Source organism: Chelonia mydas, chromosome 15, assembly GCF_015237465.2.
Source record: "Chelonia mydas isolate rCheMyd1 chromosome 15, rCheMyd1.pri.v2, whole genome shotgun sequence".
In the NCBI taxonomy this organism is placed as follows: domain Eukaryota; kingdom Metazoa; phylum Chordata; order Testudines; family Cheloniidae; genus Chelonia; species Chelonia mydas.
Window position 1 is genome coordinate 24,843,017 of NC_057856.1, and position 18,429 is coordinate 24,861,445.

At 37.7% G+C, this 18,429-nt stretch overlaps 1 protein-coding gene across 3 annotated transcripts in view; it reads right to left on the minus strand.

The window, feature by feature from the left end:
- ATP6V0A2 (ATPase H+ transporting V0 subunit a2) overlaps positions 1 to 18,429 on the minus strand; it is a 31,404-nt gene that overhangs the window by 11,775 nt on the left and 1,200 nt on the right. For all 3 annotated transcript variants that reach the window (XM_037879259.2, XM_037879261.2, XM_037879260.2), the window contains exons 2-12: positions 16,810 to 16,888; positions 15,067 to 15,164; positions 12,360 to 12,497; positions 11,743 to 11,843; positions 10,684 to 10,810; positions 9,726 to 9,808; positions 8,342 to 8,435; positions 5,837 to 6,049; positions 4,950 to 5,100; positions 3,880 to 4,019; positions 1,177 to 1,334 (exon numbers count right to left, since the gene is read on the minus strand). In XM_037879259.2, coding sequence (XP_037735187.1) covers positions 1,177 to 1,334; positions 3,880 to 4,019; positions 4,950 to 5,100; positions 5,837 to 6,049; positions 8,342 to 8,435; positions 9,726 to 9,808; positions 10,684 to 10,810; positions 11,743 to 11,843; positions 12,360 to 12,497; positions 15,067 to 15,164; positions 16,810 to 16,888 — 1,382 coding nt within the window. The remainder of the gene's footprint in view (positions 1 to 1,176; positions 1,335 to 3,879; positions 4,020 to 4,949; positions 5,101 to 5,836; positions 6,050 to 8,341; positions 8,436 to 9,725; positions 9,809 to 10,683; positions 10,811 to 11,742; positions 11,844 to 12,359; positions 12,498 to 15,066; positions 15,165 to 16,809; positions 16,889 to 18,429) is intronic.

Below are 18,429 nucleotides of genomic sequence, written 5' to 3' on the forward strand. Positions count from 1 at the left end.
AAAAAAAAAAAAAAAAAAACACCAAAACAGAGCCTGCATGCATTCCTAATTTTGATAACAGCATTTACAAACTGTCATCCATAATTCTTGCTTATCAAAAGTTACTAACTATTGCATATTAGAAGAGTGATGTTAAAGTCTGCGTTCAGAAAGGAAACAGAGCAACCACTGTTGAAATCTAAAGAGGAAATTCCAATTTACTCGAGGACATGACTTAAAAGTAACAGTAATTTGGCTTTGATAATCAAAATATTCAACCTGCTAAACTGACTGCACTGTCATGGGCAAAATCCTACCTGGAGTTTATAAGAAAACAATCTCTTCTACAGATTTCTTATTTTAGGGTCTATAAGAATCGATTTTACTAACTGATGGAGTAGTTTTAATCCACTGTTGTCAACTTTTTTCTTTGACCCTATTTTGATCTTAATTTGAGCATTGTATTGTTTAACCCTTAGTTAGTAGAATGCGTAATAGTGTAGCCTTAGTTACGTTTTTGTTGGTTTTAATTTTGTTTGCTTATTGCTTTTAATAAAATTTTATAAAAAGTATACCAAGTCATATTTCTTTCAATAAACAACTGGACCAGAACCATTAAAAATCCTAGTGGATCAGCTGACCCCAAAGGAGTGTAATCAGCTCCCCACTAAATTACTCTTTGGTTCCTACTGCTGTTTTGTTACTCTCGGGTTACTCGTAAATGTTGGGTTGCGGTCATTGGTACAGATGCATGTATTTTTAAGACGATAAGCACAGATGTATTTCTTCTCAAGGGAAAGAGACGAGTCTACCAGCAGTTACATAAATTTTGCAAACAAAGAAAGAGGCGGGATTGGTCAAGAAACATTTTCCGGGAGGGAAAAATCAACTTGAATGCAGTATAAAATACTGAAATGATCCCAAATGATTAGAATTATTGTTTATACTGCACCATAATTGCGCATGGTGCTTTACAGACAAAATAATGTGTGTCTGCCCCAAATAATTTCTCAAGTACTATTGTTCAAAGTAAGGGCATTTTACTCCTTTGGGAAGGATTTAGAACCTCTTAATGATAACATTTTATGAAGGAATTAAACCAGTCTATTTAAGAAGGCAAAACAGAAGGGAATTAGAGTCTTTTCTAAAGATTGTATATTTGTTTTAATGGTATAGTAAACAAAGCATACCACTCACCGCCAGATATTTTGTTCAAACATTGCAGAAATTTTCCATCCAGAACCAAATATATTTAATGACTTTGAAAAACAGTCATTATAGATCAGGCCAGTGTACACAGAAAACAGACCCATCAACAAAATTATGTATCTCCCTTCAAAGAATGTTTTCATGATCTGTAAATATTGAGGTACAGCATTGTTAGCGAGAGATATGTGAACTTTCATTATCTGCACATTTCCAAAAGGAGCACATGACCACATTAAAGTTACTATAAGTTAAAAATCCATATGAAGAATTACTACAGGGTATAAAGAAAACTAAGACAAAACCAAGAAAAAAAAAATCAGACAATCTGGATTGAAGACATCGTTTAATAAATTAGTGCCTCTCTTTAAAGATACCCGATTTGTAGCTCACCTTTCATACCTTTAATATCAAGTGATAGATTTGCAAGAGTTTTGTCAATCTATCATTACCTAAGATTTTTACAACAAATGTAGTCTGAAAGTCACATTTTTGCTTTAAACTAAACCTGTATATTTGAGGAACCTATATAGACACATACAGATTCTACACAGACTCACAGAATACAAACCTAGACCTTCTCTCTATCCTGGAGTCATTATACCACCAAATACTCTACTAAGAGCTTAGTTTTATTGCTATGACCATTTTTCAAAATGCTAATGTGTTCATTTTTTGTGGTTGGCATTCATTTAATATCACCCCAATATCTTGCAGGCCATATCAAGTCCATGCCTTACTCTGGACTAAGTCTGTCTCTGACAAGGCATGCACTCTCCATACACAAAAAAAGTGAGCCAACACTATACGTGCAAACTGGCTTCATATTTTTGAGGACAATTTTTTTAAATTAATTAGATTTCAAGTTGACAGTCTCTTTAAAACTATCCTCAGCAAGTTTCATTTATGTGTAATGAAAATTTACAAAAACAATGGAAGAAATTAGCATTTAAAGTTTTCATTCTGTCCTCAAGTCAGCCCATTGTGACTAGGTGCACCAGCACACATTGAAAAAAAAATCAATGCAACTGAAAGTGACTGCAATTCCTCTAAAGCCAACGAACTTTTGCACAAGTATAGCAGAGCAGAATTTGACCCATAATAGGATATTTAAAATTTCACAACATTCTGCTATGGCTGAATGAGTTAGGGATGTAGCAGTAGTCTTTAATTCACAATTTGCTTGGCTCAGCTCGTCATAAGAACAGCCATACTGGGTGAGACCAATGGTACATTAAGCCCAGTATCCTCTCTTCTGACAGTGGCCAACGCCGGGTGCTTCCGAGGGAACAAACAGAACAGGCTATCATCGAGTGATCCATCCCATCGTTCGCACCCAGCTTCTGACAAAAAGAGGCTAGAGGCAGAGGATGGTGTTGAATCCTTGACCATCCTGGCTAATAGCCATTGATGGACCTATCCTCCATGAACCTATCTAGTCCTTTTTTGAACTCTGTCATAGTTTTGGCCTTCACATAGCCTGGCAACGAGTCCACTGGTTAGCTGTGTGTTGTGTGAAATAAGACTTCCTTTTGTTTGTTTTAAACGTGCCTGCTTTTGGTTTCATTGGGTATCCCCTAGTTCTTGTGTTATGTGAAGAAGTAAATAACGTTGCCTTATTCACTTTCTTCACATCAGTCAAGATTTTATAGACCTCTATCATATCTTCTCTTAGTTGTCTCCTTTCCAAGCTGAAAAGTCCCAGTCTTTAATCTCTCCTCATACAGAAGCTGTTCCAGACCCCTAATCTTTTTTGTTGCTCTTCTCAGTACCTTTTCCAACTCGAATATATCATTTTTGAAATGGGGGAACCAGATCTGGACACAGAGTTCAAGATGTGGGCCTACCATGGATTTATATAGAGGCCTTATATTTTCTGTCTTATTATCTATCCCTTTCCTAATGCCTCCTAACATTGTTATTTTGACTGCCGTTGCATATTCAGCAGATGTTTTCAGAGAACTATCCAGTGACTCCAAGATCTCTTTTTTGAGTAGTAACAGCTAATTTAGACCCCATCATTTTGTATGTATAGTTGAGATTATGTTTTCCAGGGTGCATTACTTTGCATTTATCAACACTGAATTTCATCTGCCATCTTGTTGCCCAGTCACCCAATTTTGTGAGATCCCTTTGTATCTCTTTGCAGTCTGCTTTAGACTTGACTATCCTGATTAATTTTGTACTGTCTGTAAATTTTGCCACCAGTTTACCCCTTTTTCCAGGTCATTTATGAATATGTTGAACAGCACTGGTCCCAGTACAGACCCCTGGGAGACACCACTATTTACCTCTCTCCATTCTGAAAACTGACCATTTATTCCTACCCTGTCAATTAAAATGTGTTTATTATTTATTTATATTACCATTTAAACAACTATATTTTGAAAAGATATATGCCTGTAGAAGGAGATTATCACAATGTGCAAGCTAGGAAATCCCAAGACTAATGATCACTACTGCCATCAGTACCACTATAAATTTTTAAAAGGAGATAAACTCTCCTCTTGTAGCTAGATTCTGACCATGTTTCTTTATCCAGATGGACCAGAGTGAATAGTAGCCTTATCAACCAAAATCAGTATCTTATATGTGCGCAAAGAACAGAGTTTTCAGAAAAACAACAACTGTCCTATTAAAATTATCTAAATACTGTTTTGTTTGGGATTTGGGGGAAGGGGAGTGGGGGCTTACCTCATCTTGTAATCGCATTAGTCTAGGGTGGTTTTCATAAAGTACCATCAAGAGGGCAAAGATAAACATTAGGAGACCATGTCCAAAGTCTCCAAACATAACAGCAAATAAGAAGGGAAAGGTGATGATGGTGTAGAGAGCTGGGGGGAAAAGAAAAAAAAAAGCAGCACAATGGTTAATTGCAACCATATTTATAGTGATATTACAATTATCTTAATTTTGCCTAATGCAGTTATACTAAATTAATACAAAGAAGCGGTTACATTCTGTAATGTAATCCTAAAAATGGTATGATGGAGTTCTATTTTTATCATCTCACAGACACTCCATATCAAGTTTATTGAGCTTACATATTCAAAGATGCTCGAGCTCCCAGCCCCACACACTTAAACTGGGTTGGTTCTGACTCATGCAGGACCACCACTAATGAGGATTCTGCAATTGGAAATTAGTTAACAATTCTGATTATAATGATGCATGAGCAAGAAGAGAATCCAGCTCTCTCCCCATTGTTGTATTGACTCCACACGGCTAACATGAGCAAAAAATAAAGATTTGTTTTTAATCTGTAAAGCTAGTAGAATCTTATCCTCATTGTCATGCCAGAGATGGCTGCAGCAATGCATACACAGACTCTGTACAGTTATTAAAGTACTTTGGAATCCTTCTGGATGACCGGCTCCATACTTGTGTAAGATCAATACCATAACTAAGGGTTCCCATTTTCATGATTATCTTTTCTTCCCAATTCTTCTCTCACAAAAGCAAACAAATTACCAAGATAATGGGTGGAGATACCATAATTAACTATTGTCACCATTCGCGGTGCTGAGAGAATACATTGGAAATCAGATCTTTCCTTGTTCCTCAGAGCACTATTTGCATTCTTGATAAAATACTGAAAATTAAAAATGGCCATTAACAATAGAATGTAGAAGTCACCATTTCCCCCTTTACTAAGGGCTTGATTCAGCAAGATACTTAAGCACATGCCCTTTTACTGAGGCACGGAGAAATGAATAAATAATTAATGCAGTGCAAGATTTCATCAACTGTCAGTTGACACAAACCTGGATTAACTTCTCTGTAATTCCCAACTCCATAAGCATCAACAATGTTTTGGAACCCTGAAGTGAATTTATTGGTACGTATTAAAGTTGGAGGCGTTTCTGTTGTTGGTATGGTGTTCATGAATGAAGAGATAGCAGCTCCACTCTTTCTCTAGTTATAGAATGAAAAGGGACAAAAGATAAATTATATTAAATCATACTGGGCATGTACTTTGCTAACCCAGAAGAGAAATAATTTTGATTTTGACAATGTCCACTGAAACAGAAATTGTAAGGGACTTCTCTTCATAACAGAAACTTACTTTCTTATATCTGAAGTACACTGCAGTTTGAGTAACTTTCAGATCTGCAACAATCTTCAAGTGCACTAAGTCTAACATTTGCCTCTCTTTCTACTAAAAATATCCACAATGACCATTTTATACTTAAATCTTTTTACAAAAAGAGAGCAAACAGTTACAGAATATGAAATTAGATAAGTAATAGACACTTATGAAACAAAGACAAGATTTGCTATTACAAATAGTCTAATTTACTGTAACACCAAGCTTATTCTGATAAAGCTAATTTTATCATTTTTATAATAGGGCCAAATTAGTGCCTTCTAGGGTGATTTCACATGGCCTTGTGAGCCAACTCATTCCTTAAGCCCAATCCTGCAGTCCATACTCTCAAAAAAACTCCAACTGATACCAACAGGGATTCTACCCAATTACAGTGTTGGAGAGGGCCCACAAGGGTCCTTTAACCTCTGTAGGGAGTTACCTATGTCCAGCTCTTTTCCCTCTCAAGTAACATTGTTTTATTTTTTTCCTTATCTTTATTGTTGGCTCAAAACATTCAAAGTTTCGAATTTGTGTGCACACCAACCACATAAAATGACTTACTGATCCTTCCTCGAGTGCTCGACGCAAGTTTGGCAGATCAGCTACTGGGCACCAAACCTCAGCAATTAAACATTTATTTGTGACATCAAAACTGCATTGGTTTAGTACATGATGAATGGCTTTCATCTTCTTCACTTGGATAACCCAGGTATAGATGGATTCTGATGCTTTACATAATACTTGTCGTAAGTAATCCTCAGTTTTATGTAGCACCTTTGTCAAAGGAAAAATTAGTGGTAATTGAAAATGTAGATGAAAGTTTAATTACAGGAGGAGCACCAAAACTTTGCTCAACTATGGGTCATATTGTTAACTTGCTAGGAGCCCCAAGGGCAGACCTAACCTACATAAAGTGGAAGGAATTGCAGCTGCCTTGATTTTAATACAGAGATGCAGACCACAGAGACTATAGTTCTTACCAAATAATGTGCCATTCTTGATCCAAGCAATCCATCACTTGGATCAAGATGCAGCATTGTATGGTGGAACTTGTCATCTGCACAGATCACACTTATGTAGAAGAGGTGGCCAGTTGCAAGTCACAATGGAATAGCTGCTGAAAATGGTAGTTAATATTATTATGGCTGCCCTTGAACTACAATAAACTGAACCAGCAAGATTAAGGTTCTTCCTCTACAGCAGGGGTGGGCAAACTATGGCCCGCGGGACCATCCTGCCCAGCCCCTGAGCTCCCAACCAGGGAGGCTCACACCCGGCCCCTCCCCTGCAGCAACACCGCCGAGCGGGCAGCGCAGCTTGCGCCCACCCACCTCCCAGGCTTTGAAATAAGCCTGGCCTGCCGCTCTGAGCGGCATGGTAAGGGTAAGGGTAATGGTAAGGGGGCAGGAGGGTTGGATAAGGGGCAGGAGGCCCCAGGGAGCAGTAGGATGGGGCGCAGGTTCGGGGGGGAGGGGAGTAAGGAGACAGGGCGCATTGGATAGGGGGTGGGGTCCTGGGGGGGCAGTCAGGGGACAGGGAGATGGGGAGGTTGGATAGGCGTGGGAGCCCCGGGGGGGCCGGGCAGGGTGCGGGATTGTGGATAGGGGACGGAGGGGGGGTGTTGGATAGGCGTGGGGTTCCGGGGCGCCTGTTAAGGGGCGGGGGTGTGGATAGGGGTCGGGGCAGTCAGGGAACAGGGGGGGTTGGATAGGATGTGGGGTCCAGGGGGGTGGTTAGGGGTGCGGGGTCCCGGGAGGGGACGGTCAGGGGACAAGGACCAGGGGGGGTTGGATAGGGAGCAAAGTGGGAGGGGGCAGATGGGGGGAGAGGCCAGGCTGTTTGGGGAGGCACAGCCTTCCCTACCTGGCCCTCCATACTGTTTCACAACCCCAGTGGGGCCCTCAGGCCAAATAGTTTGCCCACCCCTGCTCTACAGGTAGATCTGCATGTGTGGGACATTGGCACCCATGTGAAACTTCAGTGAACTTAGCAGAGCACCACGCTGGCATAACAGTAAGATCGGACAAAGCAGCATACATTAGTAGAGTCTAAGTTTTATTTCCTCATCCTCCTTGTGCTGAACATTCTGAAAGTGAAGCCAAATTTACAGAAGCTCATGCAAGGCCTTGGAAAAGTGCGTTTTTTCTTTTTCAAGCATGACTACATCAACTCAGTCTTTCATAGTACTATGGAAAGCTAGCTATTTTGCAAAAAAAAAAAAAAAAAAAAAAAAAAAAAAAGAGAAGAGAGCCTCGAGAAAGGCTTCATCACTGACCTTTTTCCTTTACTCCCTTTATTTAACGCATCAAAATAAATAAGTCACAATGTAATTAATTCATAAAAACAACTCATTACAAAAGAATTAAAAGATAAAGGAAGGTTTTTGAAAATGTAGGCTTAATTCTTGAAGTGCATTTGTCATTTTCAGTAAGAGTCTAGTATTTAAATAGTATTTAAAGTTTGGCAAAGCACTCTGGATATATGTAATTTGCTATTAAATATTTATCAACCATCGAAGCACAGTACAACATTAAAAAATTTAATCTCTAACATCCTATTAGTATTAACATCTCCATTTTACAGAAAGGGAATTTGATGAAGCGGTTAAGTTTCCTGCCAAAGGACACAGCCAGTGCAAGAGTATAGGTAAGAATTTAGGAATCCCTGGCTCAAATCCTGGGCTCTGACAACTAGAGCATGTTTCTCCTTCTATAACCCTGTTACTATCATTGTCCTTTTTTTGAGAAGGTATTTATGTAGGTCAACTCAACTCAGGTACAATATCTAGTTTTGAACCAAGTCATGCTTTTCAAGTGACTTGCTCCTGGTCACATCCTATTGTCTCATAGTCCTTTGTTCTGACTGCTTTATCACACAACTACTACATATCTAAAAACCTCCAGAACCTTTTACCAACAAAAGTTTGGGCACTTGAAAAAAATAAAAAAAAGTTCATAGCATCAAGTTACAGATGTATCAACATAATTAATACTGCAACTATGGGCTAAGTGGTTATCTATGCTCCAATATCTTCAATGAAAAAGGTACTAGTTACATTTTACTCACAACATGAAGATCCTGAATGCGAACGTTCAGTCCTTCAATAACATCTCTGCGCTCCTCAGTGGTATTGGGATAGGGGTATACATGACAATGATAGCTGAAGGAAAAAAATAGACACCTGAATTAAACATCCAAGCACTTGAAAAAGATCTGTAAGGTGTAGATCAGCCTTTTTGGGTGTGAGTCTTACCTCACCAAGCAAACATGTGAAAAACATTGAGAGGCCATAGATAGGTGATGAATTGGGTTGCTGTACTCACCACCTTTCCCTTTCACAGATCTTGGATCAAAATCTATCTTGGGTCACAAGAAGTTTGGTCTCAGTCCCCATGTGCACTACACCACATAATGTGACATGATTGGCCCTCTTCTGGGCAGTAACTGCCAGAAGTAGAGAAGGGCACTGCAGGTAAAGGCTAAGGATTGTTGTGGTTTTGGATCACCTGCAGAGAACTTCGACATGCCATTGTAGTGACTCCCTCCCTCATTCTCAGAATTCACTCCATTCAACTATCCAAATCACCTGAATATTTTTATTAATTTCAGACAAGTCACTCAATCTATTTTACTGAGGGTTTTAAAACAGCTCTCTGTATGTTTGATTTAATCATAGTCTAGTCGATAGTTCTCCGGACTGGGAGTACAGTGACCTTGGTTCTCTTCAGAACTCTGCCCCAGACCCTGTATGACCTTGGTCAAATCACTAAACCTCTCTGTGCTTCTGTTTCCATTTTACAGATGGGGAAACTAATGTACTTATCCTCCTTTGTAAAGTTCTTCGAGAACTACAAATGAAAAAGCCTTAGGTATTATTTGTTCCCCCTCTATTGTTACTTGGCCTGCTTAACAAGGCAGAGATACTGAACCAAAGTACTGCCAGTGAATGGTTTTAAAACTAAAACCGGAAATTGCAAAAATAATCAAAAGACTGCTGCTTACATTCGACAAAGAAAAAAATAAACAGGACTTATAAAAACACTAAACAGTATACAATGTGACCCATTAAAGGCCTAATTCAACTCCCACTGAAGTCAATGGAAAGACTGGCATTTGACCTCAATGGAAAGTGGACTGGCCCGAAGTCCTTTAGTCAAAATTCAAATGGAAACCATAGAAATGTTAGCATATATCCAGTTGATAGGGTCACTCTTTAGTTGCATACTTAAACTAAATACTTGAGTAGAGATCTTAGATAGAAGGATTTGTGTATTTCTTTGTACATTACATAATTACAACTGAAAAAATAACAAGCAGAAATAATGAAAATTAAATCTTCAAAAATGTCCCGTGAAGTCAGCATACCCAAGTAATGAAATAGTCACCATAAGCAAAAACTAAACAACATTATTCAATATTCAGTAAAAATGATATTAGATTTATTTCTCACCAGTCACATATCTTCTTAACCTTCTGGCCAATCTGTTCACCCCAAAAGGATATTAAAAACACGAACCATTTTCTGATTTCACCCTAAAATAAACAAATACATTGATGTTGTTCATTTTAATTATGATTTATAATTCCACCACAATTTGACAATATTTGACAATATTTGGTCGCCCATTACTCTTATTGGTCTAAAAGGCAAAATTTTACAAAATTTCTGAAGCAAAATAATGAATTTTGAAAACAGGAGAAACACCATTAGCAGCATAAAATTCACATCATCTTAAAAGACACCTAAAAAGGAAAATGTGTTAGTGCCCTTTTTTCTTCTTTATGTTAGATTAACACACACCTTTTGGGAGGGAATAAGAGAAATCAATTTTTTTTTACTCTTTTTCTTATTCACCTTAGAAATATCTGTAGTACAAGAAAAGCTCACCCTTTAAGAACTATAGTGTTACAAATTAGATAATAGCAATATTTTCAATAGCAGACACAGTACAGCAGTGTGAGGCAGTTTTAACTGGCTTAGAATCTTTTAATGTTTAAAGTTTAGGAAAAAAATCTTTGTAGATGATCAAACGTTCCTTTATTATTGCAATAGCAGATAAAATGAGTATATAATATTTAAAGTACTGTATGTGACTGGTTAATAAATACCTGAGTAGTCATTAACGCCATGTACCTTACTCAAGATATCCTGCCATGAAACCATCACCATTCCATGAGACTCCACATATGTCAAGCTGAACTACAGAAACTGCTGATTTTTACTCCTGCAGTGATAACAGGATCAGGACCAACATCTGTTTTGTTTTAATTCCCAAGGATATTGAGAACTCATTAACTTTCCCTTTTTATCTGCTGCCGGATGACCAATTTCTCTTCCCCTGAGAATCATCTTATCTAATTGTATGATGAGTAAACATAATGAAACGGTATCTATGATGTTTACTCACTGTATCTGGATCTTCCAGACATTCATCCAGCTCTGCATAAGTAAGAATGGTATATCCTTTGCAGACTCTCCATAGCATTTTTTCAAATGCTTCAATTTTTGCTTGGTGAACTAAACCAGATATAAATCTATATAAAAACAGACGTCATAAGAGTAAACCAAAGCCCACAGGAAAAGTCAAAACCTAACAATATATTTTCTCTAAGAAGACTAATTATAATAGTTTAGCATCGGAATTTTTATAGAACAAAATGTCATACCAAGCAAATGCTGATCAATTTTCTTTTATTTCCACTCTACAATGTATAATACGCAAGCTTATGCCCAAATAAATTTGTTAGTCTTTAAGGTGCCACAAGGACTCCTCGTTGTTTTTACTGATACAGACTAACACAGCTACCCCTCTGAAACCAATACGTAAATAGTACATTCTACATCGAGAAGAAAAATGTAGAGTACTGGTCTGAGCACACATATGTGAACCAGCTCGACAAATTCCCTCTGAACCCAGGGGCAAATTACTCAATTGTTCTGCACCTCAGATTTCCCATTTGCAAAATGTGATATATACTTCACAGAGGTGTGGTGAGGATTTGTGTTTGTACATCACTTTGAAAATATGTATGTGTTAAGTATTAAATATTTTATCATCTTTACAACTTTCATGTTATTATTACTAGTTCATTAAAATGCTATGTAATTACCTTGGGATAAAAAAAGGCACCACACCAGATCATTACATTCTATTATTATAAGCATACATTGTGCCTAATACAAATGCTTTATCAGTTTAATGAAGATTTTTGGTAGTATTTTGGGGCCAGTCATTCTGCTATTAAGTTAATGACAAAATCTGGCCCAGTAAGTCTAAGACACAGTGGGACAGATTCTCAGCTATTATAAATTGGCATTGCTCACTTTAAGTAAATGGAGCTACACCGATTTACACCAGCTGAGGATCTGGCCCAATATTTAGAGTAGTTTTACAACAGTGCATCAAGGCTTGATCTGCCAGACTTGACCAATAAAATTTCTGTTCACATATTTTAACATTACTTACCCCAGCTTGGCACCCAGCCTATGCATACAAGTGTAGTCCATCAAAGGATCATTTTCTAAAGATGGGAATTCCTCATAATTGGCATGTAAACAGGATTCATACTGACAAACAAAAGATACAGATAACTTTCAGGAAGTTCAATATTTTCGTCAATTTGATATCATAAAACCAACTAAAAATTCAATGAAAAAAATGTCCCACATAGGATTTCAGACAAGCGAGGTTTCAGGATCTCAGGTGAACTGCCTTTTGTCAGCATTCAAAAATATTGTTGCAAAGATTCTACGACAGTATTGTAACTGCAACTCGTGTACATAAAAAGTCAAATAGTTCATTCATCCAATTTCTACTAGGTTGCAATAAAAGCATTTAAATGACTGGATTCTTAGCCTGTTAATTCTTTAGAGCAGGGGCTGCCTTTTCATTGTGTATGTGTATACAGAGCCTAGCACAATAGGTTCCCAATCCCTGAGTGGGATCTACACAATAGAAATAATAATAAAGGACAAGACACTGCACGTTGTTGTAAAAACTGCCAAGTTATATAATTACTAATATACTTATAAGACAAAATTGTACATTAAAATACAATCTTCCCTATGTAGTATACTCAGTACCTCAACGGGTCTTTTGACAAAGGCTTGTGTGACCCGCAACATGTATGTATACTCTGTCAACTCAAGCAAGTTTTTCTTCAACTTTTCTTTGTTTTTAGTCACCTCCCTCAATTCTGTCTCCAGCTTCTGCAACTGTTCCTAAAAAATGGAAAAAGACATTGTATTACTTTCCCTCTCCATTGAAAGTTAGGGATAGTTATTTCTAATTACTGAATGCTTTTTACCAAACATGATCATTTAAAAAAAAAAAAAAATCAAGTAGAGCATCAGAGACAGTTAATTCTTCAATCTGGTCAAATTAAACAATATATGTACCTAAAATAGGGAATGTTTAACCATTTATTCTGATAATAAATACGGTCAACTAGCAGTCTATTTTTTACAGCTGGTTCTAGAACTGAAATTTTGGCATCCCAATTAATTCATTTGAAAGTAAGATCAAAGGAAACATTCCAAAAACTATTTTCTACTGGTTATATATTTTAATTTAAGTAAGAGCTACAATAAATCTTGTAATCTAAATCATCTGTGAAAAATGCCTATTAGTACATTTGGCAGAAAATGATGACAAGATACTGAAATCAGAATAACTTCCATCTCTGCTGAAAATTATTTAAATCCTCAAAGAAAAAAGTTATTTTCAGTTGCAGAATAAATATAAAGACACGTCCTTTATTCTCCTTCCTTTTCTCCCACATTCATGATCCATCAATTTCTAACCTGTTATCCAACGACCCTTTTTTATATTACATAAACTGGGGCTCCTTTTCAAAAAAAATTTAATGTTATACCCAGATCCTGTAAATACACCCATGCATAACTTTACTCATGAGTATTCCCACCAAAATCAATGGGACTAACCAAGTGAGTAACATTACACACATACTTAAATGTTTACAGGATCAGGGCCTTTGTCACTGGAGTCAAAGCCTGCCCTAGACCAAATGACGCCATAGACGAGGAGCGTCTTCAGCTCCCCCCGTCCCACTCCATTTGTTAAACTTTTGAATACCTTATTTTTTTATTGCATTTTTAGACCATTTCACTACTTTGAAGCACGACTTGTATGCATGATTTATCCCTGTCATATAAGATCCTAACAACAAAAATAGTACCCCAAGCCCAGCACCTAAGGCGGTCTCCTGCCCCTAAATCCAGCCCTGACTGGAGTTACACCAACAGAGAATCTGGCCAGCTATTTTTTTCTAGCCCAGGATCTCTTTTGTTTTGTTTTATCTATACAAAGTCCTGAATGCTTTCAATTCCCAGATTTCTCAATGCAAACTCTGCATGTTTAGATGCTTGAACAGTCCTTAATTAAATCCCTACTTAGCTTGCAAGGAAAGATAAGACAATCCCATATTTTACTAGCTTTTTTCACTAAAATGATCTAACATCTATATTCACACAACAAGAAATTTTAAAAACTTTATAAAAGTTAGTTTGTCTCACTGATGCAAGAGATTCCCAATTTTTTAATTATTAAGCACTAAGGGTTGGATCCTTCAGTCTGCCTATGCCACTCTGCATTGTGTAAGCTTGATACATCATTGGCATCAGTACCATAAATTAGTACCATAAATTACCATAAATTAAGAGCTGGACAGCCAGCTCTTAATCAGAATTAGGGCCTAAAAGGTTTTACAATATGAATGACTGAATTTTGAATGAGGAGGTTATAAAACATATACCGGGGTGGCCAAACTGCAGCTCACAAGCTGCACGCAGCTCTTTTACAGTTAAAGTGCAGTTCGCAGAGCCCCTTGCCCCTCCCCTCATTCTCTGCCTACCAGACTTGGGGAGGGAGGAGCTTGGAGCTTCTGCCCTGCAGTGAGGTGGCAGGGCTTCAGCCCTGCGAGGCGTATCTGCAGGGGCTCGGGGCTTCAGCCCCAGCAGGTGCCTCCTGTAGAGCTGACGCCCCAAGCCCCAGCAGGCTTGCCCCGCTCTCAAACTTCTGAAGATTTTCGTATGTGGCTCAGAGGGCCATTAAGTTTGGCCACCACTGACATATTATTCAACTCATCGTGCATTTTACAAACAATTGTTTCTACTGAGATACTGTAAATAGAAATCAATTCAACAGCATCTACACAAAACAGCTGCCTGCTTTCTATGCATTCAGTGCCTGCTCAGCTTTCACATTCACAACTGCCACTGGCCTCCTTTGGAGTTATATGTGCTAAAGAACTGCAATACTGGGTACATTCCCAAAGTGACCTACAAGACTAAAAGATTACAGTCACGGTAGTTAACAATTTGTCTGGGAAACCTGACAAGCCAGGTAAACCAGCATACTCAGTATGTCAAAAAAAGAGATGCAAACAAGCTCTGAGTTAAACAGACAAAAAATTAACAGTTAACTTTAGCTCTGCCACAGAAAAGCCCACATCAATACCATATCTTCACTCCAGTCTCTAGCATATCACTGGCTGAAAGGAAAAAAGCTACAGAGGGGAAAGCTTGAGCACGAAGTCAAGAAATATTTTTTTCTAAGTTATGCCAATCTGATAGCAGAATTAAGCGCAGAACTGTTAGGTTAAAAACAATTAAAGGTCAAATACCAAAAGGCGCTGAGCGCCTGCAGCATTCAGTTTAATAAAGGAGAACAGCAAATTCTCAGGATTTGTTCCAAAATGAAGGAAAGTAAAATTCAGTTCCAAGATCCAATCCTACCCTTTCATTTCTGCAAAATTCTTTGAAGAGTTACCTGTATTTCTAACATGTGTTTAAGATGAGGTGCAGCAGGAGAAGTATCTCCTTCAGGAAGAGCAATATCAGCTTTCTTAATTTCTTGCACTAGAAATCCTGGAGTAAGAACAGAAACATAATTGAAAAAAGAATTGTATTATGCAACATTTTTCAGAACATATTGCCTAAATAACTTATTTAGGGGTCCAAACATGCCTGAACACCCCTGAAAGCTGCTGAGTACCCTGTCAGCGGTCATTGAGGGCACTAAGTATATTGCAAAATCAGGCTCTAGAGATCTTATCTTTTTCTGATTCTGATACAGTCTTTAGAGGTACTGAGCACTGAGGACCTTTAAGGTGATGGAGTTTTTTGCAGGGGAAGGTCATTTAAAATACAAGGCATATTTTTCTTTTAAGTATTTGTGGAATTAAATATCTTCAGCCATTAAGTCTTCGCAGAAAAATTTCAGCCACAAGGACCTTGAGAAACTTTTAACATTTCATGATATCTCTTCAAGTGACTTCCTTCCCCATTCATGTCTTCTGCAAAGACTGATGTCCTGCTCACTGATCCACGTGTGCAATAAAGATTCTTCAAAGCAGGGGGCAAGGGTAGCCTTGACAACAAATGCAACACATGCAGAGCAATGGAAGAGCTGAGACAGCTGCTAAGAATATGAAAAGGATGTGGGTTTTACATGACCTAAACAAATAGCTCATAAGAGGGTACCAAAAACATTTCCATAAAGAGAATTTACAATATTTTTCCAACAACATATGGAAGCAAGTTGAAATTCAATTAAAAAAAATCTAATTACCACTAATCTACTAGCACATGAATGTAATTATGGGCACAGAAGGCTATTTTTCAGGACTGCTTGAAAGTTCAATAGCTGAAGGTCACCTTGTGCACTAATACACTTAATTCCTAAGGAATTCATTCTAAGAGAGAAAGTTCCATTTCCTAACCAGAATTTTAAACAGAATTTATGTTGACACAGTTGCAGTAATTTATCAGCAATAGCGTTTAGTAACTCTTCTACACCCGAAGTTTTTTATTAAAAATATTTACTGGGCACTTAAATAATGTTTTACAAAGGTAAACAGACATCACTAAACTCATTTTACAGCTGGAGAAATGGAGGCACAGAGAGGTTAAGTGACTTGCACAAGGTAACACAAAGTGTCAATATCAAAACAAGGCCTGGTCAACACCTAAAAATTAGGTTGACCTAACTAAGTTACTCAGGCCAGTAAAAAATTTCAAACCCTGAGCAACGTACGTAGGTTGACCTAACCCCCAATGTAGATGCATCTCGGTCGACAGAAGAACGCTTCTGTTGATCTCTCAGAGAGATGGATTAACCACACCAATGGGAAAAACCTGTCTGCCCATTTAGGAAGCATCTAATGTGATACACTTTAGTGGCACAGCTGTAGCACAGTAGCTGTGTCCTTGTAGCAACCGTAGCATAGACTCAGGCTAAGAAACATCTATTTGTTTTCACTCTCAGAACAGTGACCTAATCACTGAACCATTCTGACTCCCAAATTTCTAACCATCCTAGACTCTATAGAATATGTAAAAGAAAGTCTCAGATTTCAAAGTGCTCAGATTCTGTTCTGATCAGCATAATAAAAGAACACAGATAAATAAGATCGCCAATGTAGTAGTACTCTGATTGTGTAAACTTTAATTAAGTAACGACATCGCTTAAGAGATTAGTTTAGAGAAAGAAAAATATTAAAACAAAGCTTACCAAGTATCCTTTCCATTTCTTCACACTTCTTCACTTCACCCACAAATTTTCTCTGAAATACACTTACACTAGGGTTGAGCTGAGGGTGAAGGAGAAAAAATACTCACTAAATATTTATCACAGCAGTAATTTCTCCAAACACAACTGGTTCATCGACTTTAGAACCCCAATCTTACAAACACTTGTGCTCAACAATTTTACAAACGTGAACAGTCTAAATGGACTCAGTGAAACTAATAACATGTAAAAAGAAAAGGAGGACTTGTGGCACCTTAGAGACTAACCAATTTAATTGAGCATAAGCTTTCGTGAGCTACAGCTCACTTCATCGGATGCATTCAGTGGAAAATACAGTGGGGAGATTTATATACACACAGAACATGAAAAAATGGGTGTTATCATACACACTGTAAGGAGAGTGATCACTTAAGATGAGCTATTACCAGCGGGAGAGCGGCGCGGGGGGCGCAGTGCCCCCACTGTTCCTCAGACGTTCTTGTTAACTGCTGGAAATGGCCCACCTTGATTATCACTACAAAAGGTTTTCTTTCCCCGCTGGTAATAGCTCATCTTAAGTGATCACTCTCCTTACAGTGTGTATGATAACACCCATTTTTTCATGTTCTGTGTGTATATAAATCTCCCCACTGTATTTTCCACTGAATGTATCCGATGAAGTGAGCTGTAGCTCACGAAAGCTTATGCTCAATTAAATTGGTTAGTCTCTAAGGTGCCACAAGTACTCCTTTTCTTTTTGCGAATACAGACTAACACGGCTGCTACTCTGAAACCTAATAACATGTGTAAGAGTTTGCAGGATTAGGGCTCATAAATGTCAACCAGCACTGTTTCAGCTGAAGTCTGTTGCTGTGATACTAAAACTGGGTAGCCTGGAATCAGAATCACATCTGTGCTGAACAAAAGGTAACTCCTCCCAGCAGGTGCTCCTCTTCATTTAGGAAGATGTAAAGGGATTTCAGACAACAAATTCAATTAAAACAGATCAAAACCTTCTGCCTCTTTTTCAGCAGACTGTAAAAATAATTACATCCCATAGAGAAACCATTCCAATTTTATTTTTATTTTATTTTATTTTAAATGTAGTGCCCTTATGACTCCAAATTAAAGACACAGATTTAGGATTCAATCCTTCACCCACTGCAGTGAATGGGAGCTTTGTCACTGAACTTCAGTGAAATCTGAAAGTGAATTCAAGTACAAAAATTTCATTTTACTACAAAGCTACTCTCCCAATGTCATAAATTGTATGTGCAGTGTTCATGAATGTGTATTCAACTTTAGGGAATTATCATCATGGTTTTTGTATTATCAGCTTGAAAATATGTATGTATAGTATATTCCACTATTTTCCTTTTCTCTGCAGCACTGACAATAATACCCTTAATCATGCAAGCAGTCCTTTCAGGATTAATCCCATTGACTTCAAATGGTACTACTCACAAAAGCAAGAGTTGCAGAATCAGACCCTAAAATGGTGTTTGGATGACAGGACATAAGTTGTCTTTAAACACAGTTTTAGTGTTAATTATTATTATTAACAATCATTTTCTTCCAATCTACCATATTTACTTTCCAGTTTCCCTTCAGAAGTTACTTCTA